The following is a 14,299-nucleotide window of genomic DNA, read 5'->3' on the forward strand; positions in this document are numbered from 1 at the left end:
AAGCAAGACCTCCGTCCTTTTTCAACTTTTGCAAATGACATTTACCAATTCTTTGTCTTTTATTATCCCAAATAAAAGATAGAATAATAGAATTAATCCAATCAAAAAATTTCTTAGTTAAAAAAACAGGAATATTCTGAAATAAATATAAAAATGTTGGTAAAATCATCATTTTAACTATATGAATACGACCAACCAGTGAAAATGTAAGTAGGCTCCATCTACTAAAGGAATACTTCATAGAGTCCACTAAAGGAGGAAAATTGGCTTTATAAAGATCCTTATATTTTTTTAGTAATTATAACACCTAAATATCTAAAAGAATCCGTAACTTTAAAAGCAATATTATCATATATAGAGACAGATTCATTTAAAGGAAGCAATTCACTTTTACTAAAATTTATTTTATATCCTGAAAAGTCTCCAAATTTGTCAAATAATTTTAGCAAAGCAGGAATAGATTCTTCAGGCTTAGATATATATACCAATAAATCATCAGAGTAAAGAGAGATCTTGTGCATGGTCTCATTCACAAAACTCCCATGAATATTTTTGGCTTCACGAAGAACAATAGCAAGGGGTTCTAATATTAAGTTAAATAACAAAAGACTTAATGGACAACCTTGTCTTGTCCTCTGAGATAGCCAAAAAAGGAGACCTACAGTTATTAGTGACAGCAGTAGCAATAGGAGCTTTATATATAATTTTAATCTAATTATTTAAATTAATAGCAAATCCAAATTTCTCTAAAACATTAAATAAATATTTCCATTTGACTCGATCAAATGCTTTTTCAGCATCCAAAGATATAACGCATTGTGGAGTTTTAGAAGGCAAATATATAATGTTAAATAATCTCCGAACATTTGAGAAAGAATAACGACCATTTATAAAGCCTGTTTGATCTTTAAAAATGATTTTACCCAAAATGCTCTCCAACAGATTGACCATTATCTTTGACAGAATCTTAGCATCAACATTCAATAATGAAATAGGTCTGTATGAGGCACAATCAGTAGGATCTTTATCCTTTTTGAGAATTAAAGAATTAGAAGCTTCATAAAAAGTAGTGGGTAAATCAATTTTCACAAAAGAATCTTTAAACATCTCTAACATATATGGAGAAAGCAATTTTCCAAATTGTTTATAAAATTCTACAGAAACAACAAAAAAATCAAACCAAATATTAGATAAAAGGAACAAATCCTTTTCTCCTCTTTTCTCAGTCAAATATGTAATTAACCATTTAAACAGTCAAACTTGAACCGTAAATCTTCTTTCCAAAAAAAAAAATCCAATAAGATGTAATGATGAGCAGGTTTTCTTATCTTCTTTTATTAATCTCTCTATGAAATATCCAAATAGCCTTCATATATCTGCATATATCTTCTTTTCAAAATGTAAGTAATATACAGATAATCAGACAACTTTTCCGATAGTTCATTTGGTAGTAACATCAGTGATGGTAACAGGTATAGCCTGGACAAAATCCAGTGCGACTTTTGAGTCAAAGAAAGTGTGTGGGGAAGAATTAGGAGGAAAAACTTCCATTCTTGTTGGGTAACTCAAAGAGGGAAATAGTTTCTTATCATATGCTTGTTTCATTACCAAAGCAAATCTTGCTTTGTTCCATTACTTCTTTTGGATAATCTTCATAAAAACAGAGCTCAGACTCAATGAATCTGAAAACTCTCTGTTTTCTTGCCTGTCGCATTATTTGATCTTTAATTTTAAAATGATGAAAACAAACCAAAATAAATCTTGGTCTGGTTGAGTCTAAATTTCGAAGTGGACAGCCTGTGCGCTCTTTCAATAGCAGGCGGCTGTGATAAAATAGTTGGAAATAGATCATGAAAGAGCTTACCAAAGAAAACCGTTAAGTCTGCATTTTCAGCTCCTTCTTGCAATCCAACGATTCATATGTTGTTTCGGTGAGACCTACTTTCCAGATCAATAATCTTATTAAGATATTTTTCCAAACGGGTTGTAGTTTCAGACAGTTTTTGCTTAGTTGACTTCAATTCCTCTTCATGTTTAGTAATTTGAGTTTCCACATCTTTAAGTTTTCCCAGATATAACTTCATTTCATTATTATTCTTTTCCAGTTGGTCTTTAATTGCTTTATTTAGATCTGGAATTGATTTCAGTGTCCGAACGATATCTTCAGCCTATGCTGGCATTTCATCAGATCTTTCCTTCGGCATACTTCCTTTTCCATTACCTTTGTCAGTAGGTTCATGCAGATTCTTCCCATTTCTTGTAGACATAGACATATTACTCCTCTTCAAGAAACACAATTAAAAATTTTAAATTCAAAATTTTAGCTGGGGGAGAGAGAGAAAACTAAGAGCAGCACAAAATTACTGCTACTCCATCGAAAGACAGAGGCGGTCTCTCACTTATTGTTTTATTATTAATACTTCTTTTTTTTCTTTTGTATTTGTACATTTTGTTTTTATTTGTACATTATTTTCTCTTCATGTTCTGTGCGGTCTTTCAGTGATTCTATGATGTTTCTTGGCTTTACTGAGTCTGACCACAAGAAAGTGAATCTCAGAATTGTATAATTACCAAATTACCTGTCACCAGACTTTGGTAATAAATTCACTTTGAACTTCAATAAAGTCAGTCTATTACTAGGATAACCCAAGCCAAGTATTTTTAATCCAATTATCTAAATGCATCTCCAATTTTGATATGTTATGACTGGATTGTCTGTGTAGTGCTGACATCCCCTTAAAAACCCTTTCCAACATTTGAACATCAATAGGGCAACTCATTGCAGAATTCACTGATTGAGTGCAGCACTGCCATCTGTTCACCCAAACAATACTTGACAATTTCATGTGGTGTGGGCTGGTGGAAATTTGTATGAATCCGTTGAACCCAACAGCAGCCAACCACACACAAACACACTACATTCTTGTCTGCTTATCTCACTGAATTATCTGAAGTTCCGCTGCATCGATTGTGAAAGGTAACGTGTACTGTGTATGTTAATCAAAATGGCTTCTTTGTGGGTAAAAGTAAAACTGCTTCTTTGTTACGCTAACTGATGAGAGAGTGTTTCTTGCAGAGCATTCTCGAAACTTCTAGCAGTTTGTTTAGGTTTAGAATTGCTGATAACGGGGATTATATTCATTTGTTAATCAATGGGGGAATGTTATTTTGTCTTGTGAGTCTGGGAGCTAGGTTTTCGCGGAGTCGGGAAGAAGACGCTGAAGAAGGTGGACATGTGCCACACTGCTCGGTTGATAACTGCGGGTGGCCCCAGGTGCAAGGATGTGGAGGTCGGAGGAGAGCGACGAGGGGTCGAACTGTTAAATGGTTGAGCTCCAACGATCTGCACTAAACTGACTGAACTTTGAAAAGTTTGGCACCTTTTACTTTATTTTCTTTCCCTTCATATATACTGTATTGTTAGTACTCATTTAGTTTTAGTAAAATCTTTAAAGTATATTCTATAAATGCATCTGGTGTGAGTTTGATATTGTGTGTGTGACGCTGCATTAACTTGATTTCCACAGCACCTGCGTATACGGGAGGCGGGGTTGGAGAGTGGCTGGAATTTCTCCCCCGAGACATATACCAGCCCGTTGAGCAAGTGTTACACATGGTTATCTGCACATCAATGGACCATTCTCCAGTACAGCTGTGCCGCTGAGCGGTGTGAATGGCTGCCATCTTACTGTTGTCTTATCTGATTTATGTCTGCAATTGTCCCAACCATACAATTAAAAAAAGAGTCAAAATGTAGTTATGATTTACACATAAATATTTAATCGAAATGTGAACAAAAACTCTGCAAAGTATTCCGGGAAATAATTATCGCGTCAAAACATCGTATCAATGGTGACTCCTCAGCAGATCAGCAAATTTATCGCTGGGAAATACTTTATTATGTTGACAGTGAACTTGTCGGTACAGCGGGAGGCATTTCAATCTTAAGGGACATTTTAATGTACTTACGGGTCAGTTGAACTGAAGGGGCAATGATAAGAATTTGTGGAGTGTGTTATGTACTGATCTGGGAACATTAACACAGTGAACTGATGCATTTTGAACTTTACATGTGCTACATTTCAGGCCCCGGGAAGTGTTGCTGAACAGCAGCCGGTGGGAGGGGTGGGGAAGAATATTTTGCTTCCTGAAAGTAGCGACAACGGTCGACTGCACGCTGAGTGAGGCACATGGCATGATGAACTTCAATGGGTGAAGAACTCAGCACCACACCGGGGTGTCATGCTACAACCGTACAGAGGCAGCAGTTGCAGAATTACTCAGATCAGTCACAGAATTATATGGAATGGAAATAGGCCCTACCCCAACTCTCCCATGCTGACCACTGAGGGCGCAGGTCCACATCCCATGCAGAGTTGTTATGTGAGGACACAGGACTTCACAACATGCGATGCTGAACTGTGAGCGTACACATCTTCATGACACAGAGAATTGTACTCTGAGGACGCAGGTTTTCACAGCACAGAGTTGTGCTGTGAGGCCACAGACATTTACAACACGGCGTTGTACTGTGAGAGCAGAGGTGTTTCGAATATGGAGCATTGTACAGTGAGGACACGTCTTCACGACAGGGAGTGCAGTACTGTGAGAACATGCACCCACAGTGAACAGACTTTTATAATCCCAGCACCGTAACGACTCCCTGTGCAGTGCAGATGTAAGAGTGACCGTGAGCCCACTGGGTCACAGAATGCTACAACATCAGAAACGGGCGGCAAGGACACAAAGAGAGCTCACCACAGACCTACACCTCAACGACGCACCGATACAAACATTCCACAGTACACTGCCCAGAAACAGTTGGCAATGGAGTATAACGACAGTGATCCTTACAACAGCAAGTCCTTCACCACAGGGATGCAGACCTTGAGTAATTTTAAAAATTTCTCTGTCAGACATAATGTTAAACATTTCAAAACTGTTACTACTGAGGAATAAAGTGTTAATCTGTCAAACCTCATCTCTTTTAACCTCTTGCTTATTGTGACCAATACAGTACATAGCGCTCATGTAGAGCTTCGGCAATGACATACAGCTGTTATATAATGTTTCAACTCGCCTGCCCAACACATTAGCCAATGACGACGAGCGTGCCAAAGCATCCTGCCTACCTGTGATACTCTTCAATAAAATGCGCACATGGATTCCTGGACCTAGCTAGTCCATTAGCCGTCCCATCATTTGGAGCACAAGTCCTGGTTTGACTTTTCAAAGTGCATCATCTCACATGGATCTGCATTGAAATCCATTCGCGCACTTCCCTAAATGAGCAAGATCCAGCTGGAATCTCACTCTCTTCTATTTTTGTATCATCCAGAAACGTAGTGATCAAGCTTGGTGTATTTGCACCCAAATCACTTATGGAAATAGCAAATAACACAGTTCCCACACAAGCCTCTGCAGCCACCATTCCACAAAATGTAAGATCTTAAGCTGTACGAATGGAATTAGGCCATCCGGTCTCAACCCCATTCTCTTGCTGTTTCTACGTAACCCTCAATGCTCCTACTAATCAGGAAAGAATCAACCTCAAAGGTTTGGCCTCCACATCCATCTATGGCAATTAATTCACAGATCTACCACCCTCTGGCTAAAATAATTCCTCCTCACCTCTGTTCTGCAGGGACACCCTTCTATTCTGAGACTGTGCCCTTTATTCTGGACTGCATTACTGGAAACATTCTCTCCTCATCCATTCTCTCTAGGCTTTTCAATATTCGATTGGTTTCAATGAGATCTGGCCTGAGTCTCCTTAACTCCAGCGGCTACAGGCACAGAGCCATCAAACACACCTGATGCATTAACCCTTTCATTCCCTCTATTATTCTCGTAAATCTCATCGTGGTGTCCTTTATTTTATCTCATCTTATTCAGTCTTTTTGCATCCAGAGATTACTATCCCAGGGTCCTGCTTTTCAGCTCTCTAAATTCTCTCTTCAGGACTTACTCCCTTTTCCTACCTGCAGTATATTGTTGACATGAATATGTACCATGAATTCCAGCAAGAATGCAATGCTGAGGCTCTAGGAAACACAGGTCAGAGCACATTTGGAGGATTGTGAGAAATTTGCACCCTTTATTGAAGAACAGGTGTCTGGATTGTAGAGGGTAAATGATCCTGGGAATGAAATTTTTTAAAAATATGAGGAGCATTTGATGCTTCAGGGCCTGTACTCACTGGAAATTAGAAGGCTGTGGGAAAGATAGTTTTGAAACAGTCTGGATGGACTGTACGTGAAGAGGATGTTTCCAAAAGTCAGAGAGTCTATGATCAAAGAGCACAGCCTCAGAGTAGAGGGATGTTCCTTTTGGGCAGAGATGAGGAGGAATTTCCTTGCTGCCACAGTCAGCTACAGAGGGTATATTTAAAGCGGAAGTGGCTAGATTCTTGAATAATCAGGGTGGCAAAGGAGAGGAAGCAGGATAATGGGCCTGAGAAGGGGAATAAATCAGCTATGATTGAATGTTGGAGAGATGTGAAGGGCTGGGTGGACTGATTTCGCTCCTAAAATGCCTTCCAGTCTTACAGATGAGAAATCAGCAAAAAATGACCCCACTCCAAGGGCGGAGTAGTTCCCACTTCCAGATGTTCACAGTTCCACAGTCAGCTGGGGTCTGGGTTCCTGCAGACACTTCAGCTGTTTCCTGCCAACTGAACTGAAACAATTTTCACACAACCTGAAACAGATTGAAGAAGAAAGAGGAAATAAACAGATTAGACAAAAGGGACTGGGGTTAACAGCAGACAAATATCACCAGAAACCCTGCAGATCCACTGATATTTTATAATCAAAACACTCACCGGATCCGTTTCAGACTCAGGAGGGTCTGTATGAGGTGGCAGAAACAGGGGATAGATTGATCTGAGAGGGAGTTTGATCTCAGGTCCAGCTCCACCAGTGATTGGCTTTGACTGAGAGCAGAGACGAGATTCTTGGCACCAGAATCTGTGAGACCGATGCACCTCAACCTGGAGATCAGAGACAGCGGTGGTGAGAGAGAGAGAGAGAGAGAGAGTGGGAGGGAGGGAGGGAGAGGGAGAGAAGACTGTGCAAGTGCCAGTGTTTATCAGATACACAATTACAGATACATAAGACACAAGAGCAGAATTAGGCCATTCGACTCTGCACCATCATTCCGTCATGGCTGGTTTATTATCCTCTCAACCCCGTTCACCTACCTTCACCCTGTAACCATTGACATTCTGCCTAATCAAGAATCATCAACCTCCACTTTAAAATACAATTTTAATATGACTTGGCCTTCACAACCATCTGTGGCAATGAATTCCCCAGGTCCAGTATGCACTGCTAAAGGATTTCCTCCTCCCTCGTCTCTGCTCTAAATAGACATGCCTCTATTCTTAGGTTATATTCACCCGCTATGGGAAATGTCTTTTCCACATCCACTCTATCTAAGCCTTTCAAAAGATCTGCTGAGATCTCCCCTCATTCGTAAACCCCAGTGAGTACAGGCCCAGTGCCATCAAACATTCCTCATTTAACCCAAACTCTTTCGCCCCTGGATTCATTCTTGTTATTTCTGCACTCTCTCCAATGTTAGCACATCTTTTCAAGATGAGGAGCTGACATTGATTTTTGCTTCCTTACCACCAAGTCAACCTGCAAGTCATTGGGAAGTGAAATCCTGAACAAATATTCCCAAGTTCCTTTGCATCTCTGATTTTTGGACTTTCTCTGTTTAAAAAGTAAACGGAGAAAATATGGCTTTACTCCTTCTAGCATAGTGCATGACCATACACTTTCTTACACACAATCTGTGACTTCTTTGACCATTCCCCCAATCAGTCCAAGCCCTTCTGCAGACCCCTTACTTCTGAGACACTACCTACCCTTCCACCTATCTCAGTATTGCTTGCAAACCTGACCACAAATTTAGCAATTTCATCATCTAAATCACTGACACATAACATGAAAAGAAGTGGTCCCAACACCAATCCCTACGGAACAATATGAGTCACTGGCAGCCAAATAGAAAAGGCCCTGTTTAATCCCACTCTTTGTCTCCTGCCAATTAGACACTGCTTTATCCTTGCAAGAATCTTTCCTGTAATACCATGGGCTTTGTAGCTTGTGAAACAGCCTCATGTGTGGCACCTTGTCAAAGGACTTAATATTCAGTGTCAGGCACCCAGTGACTACAGACATGGTCTTCCACAGTCTGATACTTACTCCAGTGCCTGTATTTTACAGTCTGGGTCCCTTAGAGCTGAAGACACCAGCTTCACTCCAGAATCTCCCAGGTTATTATTGCTCAGATTCAGCACAGTCAGCGAACGGTTTGAATTGAGAGCAGAGGATATCTCCTTGGCACCAGAATCTGTGAGATGGTTGGATGCCAGCCTAAAGAGGAGATAAAGTAGAGAGCCAGGGGATAGTGCACAACTACTGATTGCATTATTTATTTATTGACATTTCAACACATGCCACCAGCAGGGCACTGCAGCTTTCTGAAAAACCAGTCAACAACAACTATTTCTCCTTTGTCTGTCCTGTTTGTTATTTCCTCAAAGAATTCAAACAGATTTGGCAGGCAAGATTTTCCTTTGAGGAAACCATGCTGACTACAGCCTATTTAATCATGTGCCACCAAGTACCTAGATACCTTATCCTTCATAATTGACTCCAACATCTTCCCAAATACTAAGGTTAGGCTAACTATAGTTTCCTTTCTTCTGGTTCTCTCCCTTCTTGAAAAATGGAGTTACATTGCAATTTTCCAGTCTTCCAAAAAACATTCCACGATCTAGTGATTCTAGAAAGATCATTACTAATGCCTCCAGCATTTCAGAATTGTGCTGCGTACACTATTTGGTCCTGGTGATTCTACCTTCAGACCTTTCAGTTTCCCAAACCTTTCTCTCTAGTAATAGGACACGACACGCTTCTGAATCCTAACACTTTAGAAGTTCCAACATACTGCTAGCGTCTTCCAGCATGAAGACTGACACAAATTACTTATTCAGCTCATCCGCTATTCCATTGTCCCCTATTACTACATACTCCGTATCATTTTCCAGCAATCTGATATCCACTCCCACCTCTTTTTTTGCACTTTATATATCTGAAGAATCTTTTGGTATCCCCTTTAATATTATTGATTAGTTTACTTTCAAATTCTATCATTACCTTCTTAATGACGTTTTTCATTACCTTTTCATTACCTATCTTCTAAGTTCCCACTAATTTTTGCTCTATTATATGCCCTATCTTTGGCTTTTATGTTGGCTTTGACTTCTTTTGTTAACCGCTATTGTATCATTTTATACTTCTCCCTCTTTGGGATGTATATATCCTGTGCCTTCTGAATTGCTTCCAGAAATTTCCAGCCATTGCTGCTCTGCCATCAGCCCTGCCAGTGTTCTTTTCCAATCAATTCTGGACAACTCCTCTCTCATGCCTCAGTAATTCCCTTTACTCCACTGATATATCTGACTTTAGTTTTCCCCTTTCAAATTTCTGAATTAATTTTATCATAATATGACCACTTGCTCAGTAGGTTCTTATATCTTAAGCTCGCTAATCAAGTAATTGCACAACACCCAATCTAGAATAATTGATCCCCTAATGAGTTCAACCATGAGCTATTCTAAAAAGCCATCTCCTAGGCACTAAAAATTCCCCCTCCAGGAATTCAACATCAACCTGATGTTCCCAATTTACCTGCATATTGAAGGTCCCCATGACTTTTGTAACACTGTCCCTTTGACAAGCATTTTCTATGACCCATCTTAATTTTCAGACCACATCCTTACTACTGTTTGGGGGTCTGTATACAATTCCCATCCGTGTCTTTTTACCCTAATTACTGTTCAGTATCGGACACCCAGTGACTACAAATATTATTTCCCTCATGGTTTGATACTTACTCCAATCTCTGTACTATACAGTCCGGGGTCCTCAGTAGGGCAGACACCAGGTGCATCACTGAATCTCCCAGGTTGTTATCAGCCATTCTAAACACAATGTGAGAAACAGATTGAGTCAAACCCCAGGTCTGGCATAATGGAATATAATTCAGATATTACAAGAAACATACTCAGAAAATAATAATCAATAGATGTCTTATTGCCCAAATATTCAAAGAGTGTAAATAACTTTACATTGAGTTTCTTGTCTTAATGGGGAATTTCCCATGCAATGATTAAAAATGAGAGGGTTACAAACACATGGGGAGCATCAAAACCAACAACTGAATGAGGGGAATGGGCTTGTGACAAAGACCCAGAGAGGAAGGGAAAGCGTACACAGAACACAACAGAGGCTGGTGTGTAGACAGCCCTGCAGAGGAGCGAGGTGGGGGAGTAAACAGCCCCACAGAGGACTCAGCGGCATGGAGACATCACTACAGAGAAGTGGGGGAGTAAATAGCCCCACAGAGTAGTGAGCTGGATGGGGGGTGGGGGGGCTGCATGGAGACATCACTACGGAGGAGCGAAGTTGGGGTATGGAGATGGGGAGGTGGTGTAAGCAGCTCCACAGAGGAGTGAACTGGGGTAAATAGCCGAACAGATTAGGGGGAGGGAATTATGCCGGACTTGAGCGGCAGAGGAGTTACAGAGATAAATGAACAATTACCCCAACTCCTGGCACTTGTGCAGTCTGGTTCGGAGCCGTTGGAGTCCTTCACTTTGTATTTGGCAGCCCGTCAGGTCGAGGAGTTTTATTGCACCACAGAACTCTAGAACATGTGACAGGACTGTGCAATCAATCAGGGTCAGTCGCAATCCACTGAACGAAAGCGTTTCCACAGATTCCAGTGTAGCCTGAGCCAGTCCTGGATTCCGAGACTCAAACAGGCAGTGCAATGTGTTCAGGAGACCCCTTTTACCACGTTTACTCCTTGAATTTTCAAGTTGGCGTTTAAACTCCTCCTTCACCCAGTCAATCACTCGATAGGTTGTGACATTGGGAAAAGGACCCAGAAACTCCTCTAGGACCCGAGCTGACCATGGAGAGGAGAGACCAGCAACAAAACGGAGAAACATCTCAAATCGTCCATCTGTCGTGCTCTGGGCTTCAGTGAGGAGTTTCAGGATACCCCTACCATCTGCAGTTAGAAATTGTGCAAGTGCAGCGACAAACTCTTGGACGGTGAGGTGTGGGAATGAGTACACCACACTCCAGGCAGAATCCTCTCTCTCCAAAAGCTCCATCAGGAACCCGGACAGGAACTGGGAAGGCTGGAGATTGCAGTTGATCAAATCTCCATCTGTGAACACAACCTTCCTCTGGGACACTCCTGTGAACGCCATCTGACCAACCCTGAGTAACACATTACGGGGGCTCTCAATCTCACGCCTGTGGTTTGTCAGGATATTATAAAGATAGTAGGAATATAGTTGGGTAACGGTCTTGGGAACTTGCTGTGGGTCCCTGTCTTTTTTTGTGAAGAAGGGGCCCAGTGCCAAAATAAGGATCCAGCAGTAGGAAGGGTTGAAGCTCATGGTGTACAGAATATCGTTCTCCTCCACGTGTTTGAAAACAGCTGCTGCCACTGTCTGATCTTCAAAAAACCTGTTGAAATACTCCTTCCGTTCCTCACCCACAAATCCCAGGATTTCAGCCCAGACACTGATGTCTGCCTTTTCCAATAAATGTAACGCAGTGGGACGGGTGGTCACGAGCACTGAACACCCTGGGAGCAACTTGTGCTGGATTAAACTGTACACAATGTCCGACACTTCACACCACCACTCGGGATCTGGGCACTGGTGCCTGGGCTCTGTATCTCTCCGACTGTCAGCAAAATCGATTCTGTGCTTGAATTCATCTAAACCATCAAATATAAACAGCAATCCCTCTGGATTATTCCAGACTTCTTTCAGGAAGTTCCCAAAGTAAGGATACTGATCCAGAATTAGTTGCTTCAGGGTTATTTTATTCTTAATGAAGAAGTTTAAATCCTGAAATTTGAAACTGAAGACAAACTGGAATTGTTGGTATATTTTCCCCGTAGCCCAGTCATAAACAATCTTTTGCACCATTGTTGTTTTTCCGATCCCTGCGGTTCCGGCTACTGCTGCTGACCTCCCAGATTTGGATTTACCCCGGGAAAAGCTGCTCTGGAACAACTGATCAGTTTGGATTATTTCTAACTCTCTCTGGAGTTGTTTCTTTCTCAACTCATCATGGTCCCGGCCTGTTGCCTGCAGCTCATGTTCCACCAGTCTCCGAGGTCGAACAGTAGAAATGACCGTGAGCTCAGCGTATCGATCAACCAGTTGGAAACCTTTCACCTTCTCCCTCACCAGGATCGTGTTCACTCTCAATGTTTCAGTTTGTGCCCGCAGAGTCTCCTTGTGTTTCTGTTGAACATCTTTCAGGGGAACAGAGAGAAAAAGGTTTCTCATTTGTATGTCCAAAGCAACAAGAACTTACAATTCCCCAACTCCATAGAGAGGAGGTTCACCAGTAGATTCCAATCCTGGCATTTGTGGCTGGGCATCAAGGGCATGAAAGGTTCATTTATTATTATCCATATACAACTCTGAAATTTGTCTTCTCCAGATAGCCACGAAACAAAGAAAGAACATGAAAGTCATTCAGTGAGAAACATCAACCACCCCCCCATACAAAAAAGAACTGCATCCCGATCACCAACCCTTCAAAACCCCTCTCCTTCCAACCAATCACTCCACTGCACATGAAAAAAAAACTAACAGTCCCAAACAGGGACTGAGGGGGAGGCTCTTGGTTCAGTCACATACTCTTGACACCGTTCACAGCCCTGGCAGTGAGGCAGGTGGATGCCTGCGATTAACCACCTGGGAGGGTGCAAGGAGACAGTCACTAAACCGCGAGCTCCAAAATCATTGGGAATTAAACCGGCAATGGAGACAGGAAGAGCAATACACAGTGTTGCTTTTACACTAGGCTTTCTGTGCTTCACACAGATCACATCATTACACAGTGTATTGGGGCAGAACAAAGTCAAACAATAACAGAATTGGAATTGGTTTCTTATTGTTGACGTGTACCGAGGGACACTGACAATCTTGTCTTGTATTTCTTCGGCAGTTTGAATGGGCACGACTGCGCAAGTGTGTGAAAGTCGGCCTGTGAGGCAGCGGGAGAGTTTATAATACGAGCAGATTAACGGAGCGGGCAACGGAGTAGAGGGAGACAGAGCAGGAAGACTTTGGCTCGAGAGGCTTCGGCGAGCAGAGGCTGAGGACGAGCTTGCTCCCAGTCAGGTAAGGCCGGGTAAGTTTCTTTAATAACTATAATTAACTTTGGAGTAGGCAATGGAGGCAGCAGTTAGGGCAGTCGAGTGCTCTGTTTGCAGTATGTGGAGTGTCAGGGACAGCACAATTGTCTCTGATGACTACACCTGTAAAAGGTGCATCCAGCTGCAGCTCCTGACAAACCGTGTTAGGGAACTGGAGCTGGAGGGGATGAACTTCGGATCATTCGGGAGGCAGAGGCAGAAATAAACATGAGTTTCAGGGAGATAGTCACCCCTAAAAGTCAGGAGACAGGTAGCTGGGTGACTGTCAGGAGAGGGAAGGGGATTAGACAGAATGAGCAGAGCACCCCTCTGGCCATTCCCATCAATAAGTATACCATTCTGGATACTGTTGGTGGGGACGACCTACCAGGAACAAGTAGCAGTGGTTGCGTCTCTGGCACCGAGACTGGACCCTCAGCTCAGAAGGGAAGGAGGGAAAAGAGGAGAGCAGTAGTGATAGGGGATTCGATAGTTAGGGGGACAGATCTCTGTGGAAGAGTCGAGAATCCTGGATAGTCTGTTGCCTCCCTGGTGCCAGGGCCCGCTATATCTCGGATCGAGTTCTCAGTATTCTCAAGAGGGAGGGTGAGTAGCCAGATGGCGTGATCCATGTAGGGACCAATGACATGGATAGGAAGAAGAAGGAGGTCCTGCAAAGATAATTTAGGATGTTAGGTGCAAAGTTGAAGGACAGGACCTCCAGGGTTGCAATCTCAGGATTGCTACCCGTGCTACGTGCTAGTGAGGTTAGAAATAGGAAGATAATGCAGCTAAACACATGGCTAATGGTTGGTGCAGCATGGAGGGCTTCATGTTTCTGGACAATTGGGCCTTGTTCCAGGGAAGATGGGACTTGTTCCGACGGGTTGCACCCGAACTGGAGGGGGACTAATATTCTTGCAGGAAGGCTTGCTCGTGCTGCTCCAGGGGGTTTCAACTAGATATGTGAGGGAGGAGAGCCAAGTGTTAGAACAGATAGTGAGGTGGAGGAGGATAAAGGTAATGTGAGAGCTGCAAGTATAGTGCA

General features: G+C 42.2%; 1 protein-coding gene across 2 annotated transcripts in view; it reads right to left on the minus strand.

The window, feature by feature from the left end:
- Window positions 1-3,773: 3,773 nt before the first annotated feature.
- LOC140721889 (NACHT, LRR and PYD domains-containing protein 6-like) overlaps window positions 3,774-14,299 on the minus strand; it is a 111,764-nt gene continuing 101,238 nt past the window's right edge. For both annotated transcript variants that reach the window (XM_073036717.1, XM_073036718.1), the window contains 5 exons: window positions 10,620-12,360; window positions 9,911-9,997; window positions 8,214-8,384; window positions 6,824-6,991; window positions 3,774-6,699 (listed from right to left, as the gene is read on the minus strand). In XM_073036717.1, the coding sequence (XP_072892818.1) occupies window positions 6,612-6,699; window positions 6,824-6,991; window positions 8,214-8,384; window positions 9,911-9,997; window positions 10,620-12,360 (2,255 nt within the window). In that variant the 3' untranslated portion in view covers window positions 3,774-6,611. The remainder of the gene's footprint in view (window positions 6,700-6,823; window positions 6,992-8,213; window positions 8,385-9,910; window positions 9,998-10,619; window positions 12,361-14,299) is intronic.

This window comes from Hemitrygon akajei, unplaced genomic scaffold, assembly GCF_048418815.1.
Source record: "Hemitrygon akajei unplaced genomic scaffold, sHemAka1.3 Scf000063, whole genome shotgun sequence".
In the NCBI taxonomy this organism is placed as follows: Eukaryota; Metazoa; Chordata; class Chondrichthyes; order Myliobatiformes; family Dasyatidae; genus Hemitrygon; species Hemitrygon akajei.